At 36.9% G+C, this 7,500-nt stretch overlaps 1 protein-coding gene across 19 annotated transcripts in view; it reads right to left on the bottom strand.

Annotated features, from left to right (window-relative positions):
• nav1a (neuron navigator 1a) overlaps positions 1 to 7,500 on the bottom strand; it is a 274,565-nt gene that overhangs the window by 64,803 nt on the left and 202,262 nt on the right. For all 19 annotated transcript variants that reach the window (XR_015523120.1, XR_015523118.1, XR_015523121.1 and 16 more), the window contains one exon: positions 4,343 to 4,625. Coding sequence is in view for 12 of the 19 variants with exons in the window: in XM_087306507.1 (XP_087162633.1) it covers positions 4,343 to 4,625 (283 nt within the window). In the remaining 7 variants the exon portion in view is untranslated. The remainder of the gene's footprint in view (positions 1 to 4,342; positions 4,626 to 7,500) is intronic.

Here is a 7,500-nt window from a genome sequence, read left to right as displayed (position 1 = left end):
CTTGATACAATGTGGAGTTGAGCCTATAGTCGCCCAGAGAAGATATGGCAAATGGGGCCCAGTTATCCTAAAACAAATGTGGGCAACTTTTGGCAAATATTTGGCATAGTTAGCTCTGGCTAATGTGGCTTTGAGCCTAAAGCGGTCCAGAGGAGATTTAGTAAATGTGGCCCAGTTATCTTAAAACATATGTGGACCACATAGACTAAAGTCACCATCATGGAGAAAAGTGTTAGCTTTAGTTGGGCTCATAGCCCTGAACCTCTTAATATACATTTTCTTTTGGGCTGCTGTAACTTTTAAGAACTTTGCTTGAAAAGTTTATTAATTACAGCAAACAATATGAAGTGAGGCACAACCTGTGATGAAATAATATAATTCACTGATGTTTACCAATGTTTAATCCAGTATTAGAAGTAAAAGGCCAGATCTGGGCCAAAATAAAAGCAAACTGTGGCCCAGAATAGGGTCAGATCTGGTTCATTTGGTTGATATCTGGCTAATATGTGGTACTGCTTTGGCTTATTTGTAGCCCAGATCTGACAAACAGGAGCGGACCGCCCAAGTGCCATCATTCCATGTGGGCTGGATGAAAGTGTCTGGTGTGGGCCTGATTTGAGCCACATGAATTTTGCCAGCTGGGTATGTCTGTATATTATCACTAATGGGGCACTTAGGCCGTACTCACACTAGGTACAGTTGCCTCGAACCGGGCCAAAGCACGCTTGTCCCCCCTCCCGTCTCCCCCGATGGCCCGTGCTCACACCACAAACGGGCTTCAGTGCGCTTACGTCATCGCTGCTGCACTGTTCAGTGAGAAGCGCTCTCTCACTCAGCAGCACAGTGGAGATTTCTCTAGTTATATCGTTTCAGTCGTTTGATATGCCGTCAAAAATTTCGCCAAACAATCTTTAGGGATGCGGGGACACGCAGTCAGATATTTCGCCGAACAGATCCGCCACTTTTGGCGCTCAGAAACAATCATAAAGCCCTCATGCTGCAGGAATGAGGAGGTCTGCTGAAGGCACACAGCTGTCGTGAAGTGAGGAGTTTGCGTCTTTAATAAACTACGGCAGTTTGCGTTCACTGAACAGTAAGAATGATTAATAAATCCATATGAAACTTTCTCGCTTTCAGTTTTGGGCTTTGGCGCGTTTTGCACTCACACACAAGCGTACCGCGACAAAGCCCAAGTGAACCGGGCTCAGGCACACCTCTTCCAATCGGGCCAGGGCCGGCCAAGTGAACCGTGCTTGAGCCTGATTCAGCGCACTCACACTTCTCAAACGATCCGGGAAACGGGCCTGGGCACGGTACAGATGGCATAGTGTGAGTAGGCCCTAAGGCACTCCTTGAGCCATCCTTGAGCCAACCCATACTGCTACTCGTGTAATATTGTTCATATCTAATAAGATAAAATATAATGAGAAAATAAATAAAAATGCAAGGTATTCTTGTTTCTGCCTAAAACATATTTATATATTTTAGATTATTATAACACACATGTAGATCTTAAAACAGACCATGTACTGTGGCATTACATGTACTATAAACATCAGTTTTAGTTGAACAAAGCATCAGCTCTGTGGTTGCAAATTGTGTAAACTGAGGTGTAAAAATGGTCAGATGGGGCGATGGCGTCACAGGAAGACGAACAGTGGGGTAATATTGGGTGATTTGGAGAGCTGTTATCATGGAGGCCGGTGGAGGAGAACAGCTGGCCAGATCTGCTGCCAAGCCTCAACTCCAGCACCAAGAGGAACAGACCGCCTTTCTCTTTGCTGGAGCCGCACACTGGATCTAATGAGCCTGAACTGAGCGTCTTCATAAGAGACAGAGCGCCGCTTTCAGAGATGAAGACGCCTCTGTCTATAGATGAGGTCAAAGACACTGATACTGCAGTCTGTAATCACTGCACACTCCATTGACTCAAAGCTCACCTAATGCTCACAAAGCTGAACAATAAAAACCCCACAGGAGAGAAAGATCCCACACGAGATCTCCTTAGAAAATTCCACAGTCTAGACCGAAGGTGCCCACACTTTTCCTTATAGACCATTTTGAGGGATGTAAACAATAACAATGGTCCCAACCTATTTCCGTCTAGTTAACCTAATTAACCTAATTAAGCCTTTTAATGTCACTTTAAGCTGTATAAAAGTGTCTTGAAAAATATCTAGTCAAATATTATTTACTCTCATCATGGCAAAGATAAAATAAATCAGTTATTAGAGATGAGTTATTAAAACTATTATGTTTAAAAATGTGTTGAAAAAAATCTCTCCGTTAAATAGAAATTGGGGAAAAAATAAACAAGCGGTCTAATAATTCAAGGGGGCTAATAATTCTGACTTCAACTGTGTAACTTGTAGATTTATTCATGTTTTTTTTTTTCTTGACAAAACTTTGTTTGTGTTATTTATTTATTTATTTATTTATTTATTTTTGGTGGCGATTTCTTAAATACATATTTAATTTTTGTGTGTTAGGTAGGTGGATGGAGTAATATGGGGTACATTTTTAAACACTCCAAAGTCATGCGGTACAGGTGAATTGGGTAGGCGAAATTGTCCGTAGTGTGTGTGTATGTCCCAGAGATGGGTTGCAGCTGGAAGGGCATCCACTGCGTTAAAACATGTGCTGGATAAGTTGGCGGTTCATTTTGCTGTGGCGACCCCAGATTAATAAAGGGACTAAGCCGAAAAGAAAATGAATGAATGAATAATGAGAAAAAAAATCCTTAAAAAAAAAACAAAAAAACTTAAAAAGTCAAAAATCTGTAAACAATTCTGTGTGTGTGTGTGCTTGTTTGGTAACACTAATCTTTGTAATGGGTATGACATGGGTATTACTATGAGAAGGTGATTTTTGCGTTTTATTATCCATGTCAGAATTTTTTAAAAGGCTAATAAGTCATACAGAAGGAGATTTTTTCTGTTTTTTTTTTGGGTTTTTTTTTGGAGAAAGTAAGAAGTTTTCTTTAAGTGGTAGAGTTAGGTGTAGGGCTAGTATAGAGTAATCAAAAATACAATTTGTGCAGTGTTGAACTGTTTCAAACAATTCACAAAACCAAAAACATATGTGTGTAAATGTATATACAGTTGAAGTCAATATTATTAGCCCTCCTGTGATTTCTTTTTTTCTTTTTCAAACATTTGCCAAATTATGTTTAACAAAGCAAGGAATCTTTTAATGTATTTCCTATAATTTTTTTTTTCTTTTTTTGGTATTATTTTTGCTTCAATAAAAGCAGTTTTTATTTTTTTTATTTTTTTTTATCATTTTAGGGTTATTATTATTAGCCCCTCTTAATATATAAATACAACAGTTCTGTCTGGTTCTTGAATCTGATTGGCTGATAGACATGATATATATTTAACTAATATCAGCAGTTTTTATATACACAATTATGACGTCAAACTGTTGCATAAGGCGAGGCAGTGGTGCAGTAGGCAGTGCTGTCTCCTCAAAGCAAGAAGGTCTCTGGGTTGCTGGTTCGAACCTCGGCTCAGTTGGCGTTTCTGTGTGGAGTGTGCATGTTCTCCCTGCCTTCGCGTGGGTTTCCTCCGGATGCTCCGATTTCCCCCACAGTCCAAGGACATGCGGTACAGGTGAATTGGGTAGGCTAAATTGTCCGTAGTGTATGAGTGTGTGTGTGAATGTGTGTGTGGATGTTTCCCAGAGATGGGTTGCAGCTGGAAGGGCATCCACTGCGTAAAAACTTGCTGGATAAGTTGGCGGTTCATTCCGCTGTGGCGACCCCGGATTAATAAAGGGACTAAGCCGACAAGAAAATGAATGAACTGTTGTAAAACCCAATATCACACTCGTAGCCTGCAGCCCCGTGCCAATGCACGCCTTCCACCCGTGCCAATATACAGCCATATCGCACTGCTACTCGTGTGATATTGCTCATATATATATATATATATATATATATATATATATATATATATATATATATATATATATATATATATATATATATATTTAAATATATAAAACATAAAAAACAAGCCACTGTTATACAATGACTTGCCTAAGTATCTTGTCAAGTAAGTCTAACTAACCTAGTTATGCTTTTAAATTGCACTTAAGCTTAATACTAGTGTCTTAAAAAACATCTAGTAAATATTATGTACTGTCATCATGGCAAAAATAAAATAAATCAGTTATTAGAAATGAGTTATTAAAATGATTATTTAGAAATGTGGGGCTAATAATTGAGAAAGGCTAATAATTCTGACTTCAACTGTATGTTTGTGTGTGTGTGTGTGTGTGTGTGTGTGTGTGTGTGTGTGTGTGTGTGTGTGTGTGTGTGTGTGTGTGCGCGACGACTGACCTCCTGGCACTTTGAGCAGGCTCTGTGAGGAGTGTGTGATGGGTGACGTGACGCCCACAGGAGGGTTTCGGCTTTTCTTCAGGCCGAGCGTCTGTGGTTTCCTCAGCTCGCCCTTCACTGCCGCGTCGTCCTGCGATCGGCTCTTCTTCCACTTGCTGGTCAAGTCTGTCTTTAGGCTGCCGGTGTCGTAGACTCCATCAGTCTGGCACTGAGTCTTGCCCTCCTCGCTGTACCAGGACAGGCCACTCTCAACCAGAGACCGCTTCTCTGCATCAGTGCGCAGCTATGAGTAAAACAGACAACCAGTCAACATATACAATCTATGGCCAGATTCACTTTCAAGCAAACTGAAGTTTGAACAATTAGATATGAAGAGCTGCAGCTTATTCCAAATGCTCAATTGATTTACATCACGACTTCCGTTTTCCGAAAAATGGTCAGTTGACTTCTCCATGCGACACAACACAATACCAGCAACAAGCAATATGACTGTCTGCACCAAACACAATGTGAGATGACAGAAACATTTAAATACCAGCCATTTATTTATATATCAGCCACTGCACTCTTGATGAAATGGGGTTATGATCTAATTAATACAATATTTGATAGTGTTAAAAGTACATAGGCTGAGTGCTGAGGTTGTTGGTTTGCACATTTTCAAATCATTTACTATGTTTTTAATTTTCAAGATTTGAGGTGAACTTGCTTCTGCTTACTTTCAGTTTCTAGTCTAAACATTATAATATAGCACTGGAGATGTGATCCACTCTCATAAAAAAAAGATGTCAATGCAAACACCAAACATGGAAGTTCTGTTTGAGAGTCTGTTTCTGCTTTGTGGTCACATTCCAGCACAGATGAGCAGAAGTAACACTCACTGAGATAAATCAAACACCCTGAACATCAGCTTCTCCAGGAGAACCGTCTGTTTAGTTTTAGCTCTATTGATCTCTGTTTTTTTTTTTTTTTTTAAAGCTGTCCATTGTCACAGGTTTACTGGGATGTGTTCACAAAGCTGTGTTGTATGTCAGCTTAAATTATTGTGACTTAAGTTAAGTTTAACCTGGTTTAAATCTGCTGAACAAGTAAATAAAGCGTGGAAAGGAAAATACTGAGACAGCATATTTACAATAGAAAATACAATAATCAGCATATTTGGACATATTTTGGTCAGACAATGCATTGGTAAAACCAGTAATGTAATGGTAAAATAAAAGCCAATGATATTAAGTTCATTTATAAGTTTAAGGTAGGTACAACTATTTGATGTTTAATGTTCTGTTACATTATATATATATATATATTTATATATATAAATATATATATATATATATATATATATATATATATATATATATATATATATATATATATATATATATATATATATATTATTATTATTATTATTATTATTATTATAATGTAATGTTACATTATTCTCTTCTGTGATGGATATGGATTTAAATAAATAAAAAAATAAATAAAAGTGTCATTTTTTCATGTGATGTGATTCAAAGCTGGATTTTTAGTCTTCAGAGTCACTTGATCCTTTAAGGAACATTATGATATGATGATTTGGTGATCAAATAATACATATTAATTAATCAATAAATTTGAAATAGCATTCACAAAAATAGATAAAGCATATATTAATTTATGAGTTATTAAGTTATATTATGTTTTTAACATTAATGATGAATAATAATAATAATAATAATAATAATAATAATAATAATAATAATAATAATAATAATAATAATAATAATAATAATGGGTGATGCAGTGGCGCAGTAGGTAGTGCTGTCACCTCACAGCAAGAAGGTCACTGGTTTGAGCCTCGGCTGGGTCAGTTGGCGTTTCTGTGTGGAGTTTGCATGTTCTCCCTGCATTCGCGTGGGTTTCCTCCGGGTGCTCCGGTTTCCCCCACAGTCCAAAGACTTGCGGTACAGGTGAATTGGGTAGGCTAAATTGTCCGTAGTGTATGTGTCTTTATGGATGTTTCCCAGAGATGGATTGCAGCTGGAAGGGCATCCACTGTACAAAACCTATGCTGGATAGGTAATCTGTGGTGACCTCAGAATAATAAAGGGACTAAGCTGAACAGAAAATGAATGAATTAATAAAAAATAATATAATATAATATAATATGATATAATATAATATAATATAATATAATATAAATATTATAATATAATATAATATAATATAATATAATATAATATAATATAATATAATATAATATAATATAATATAATATAATATAAATATTATAATATAATATAATATAATATAATATAATATAATATAATATAATATAATATAATATAATATAATATAATATAAATTATTTATTCTATCAGGCAGACAGACATCCATGTGCAAAATATGAAACTAATTCTAACAAAACTGCTAAACAAATCACCCTAACTGTGTGCAGTGAACTGGTAAAGTAAGCGGAATGAGAGTGAGCAGTGACCCCCATCGGCTCTGTGGTGGGCCATACCTGCTTTATTAAATGTAAATAAGCCTTTGTGAAGGGTTGATGTGACTTGAGGAATGTCTGCTGCCTCTCAGGAATCATGCCATTCGGCCAGCTCACATATTTGACCAATTAAACCTGTCTGAACTCTCAATGTTTGCGTAACTGTGATGCTGACATGCTATTTCCTCCTCCTGCGGGTCAGATCAAGAAAGCGTTCCTCTCACGAGCACAATAAACGGATTTGAGGAGGACAAACAGCTGCTCTGTGAGTCTTCAGAAGGGACAGTGGTGGTTTTGATGGAGAGAATATTGTAAATGCATGTTCACACCAAATGACATGGCTATGAACGTAATAATAAAGACATACAGTACTGTACAAAAGTTTTAGGACAACATTTAATCTGTGGTTTTACTGATGGTATAATGGATATATGTGTTCCTTTACCACAAAACCAGTCAATAGTGTAATTTTTTCTGTCTTTCTTTTTGAGATTTATACAGGATAAATAGATTATCTTTCAGCTGAGGCATGGTTAAGATGGGAGTAAGGTCAGAGTTTGAATTATGTTTATTTAATTGTTTAAGACCTATGAAAGACAATGTTGGATAGAGGTTCTTTGTCTTGGTTTGAGCTGTATTTTTACAAAATTTATGGAATTTTGAATGTTGAAAA

Source organism: Danio rerio, chromosome 23 (genome assembly GCF_052040795.2).
Source record: "Danio rerio strain M-AB ecotype USA chromosome 23, GRCz13ab, whole genome shotgun sequence".
Lineage (NCBI taxonomy): Eukaryota > Metazoa > Chordata > Actinopteri > Cypriniformes > Danionidae > Danio > Danio rerio.
The sequence above is the reverse complement of the archived record's forward strand: the minus strand, read 5'-3'. Positions and strand labels throughout refer to the sequence as shown.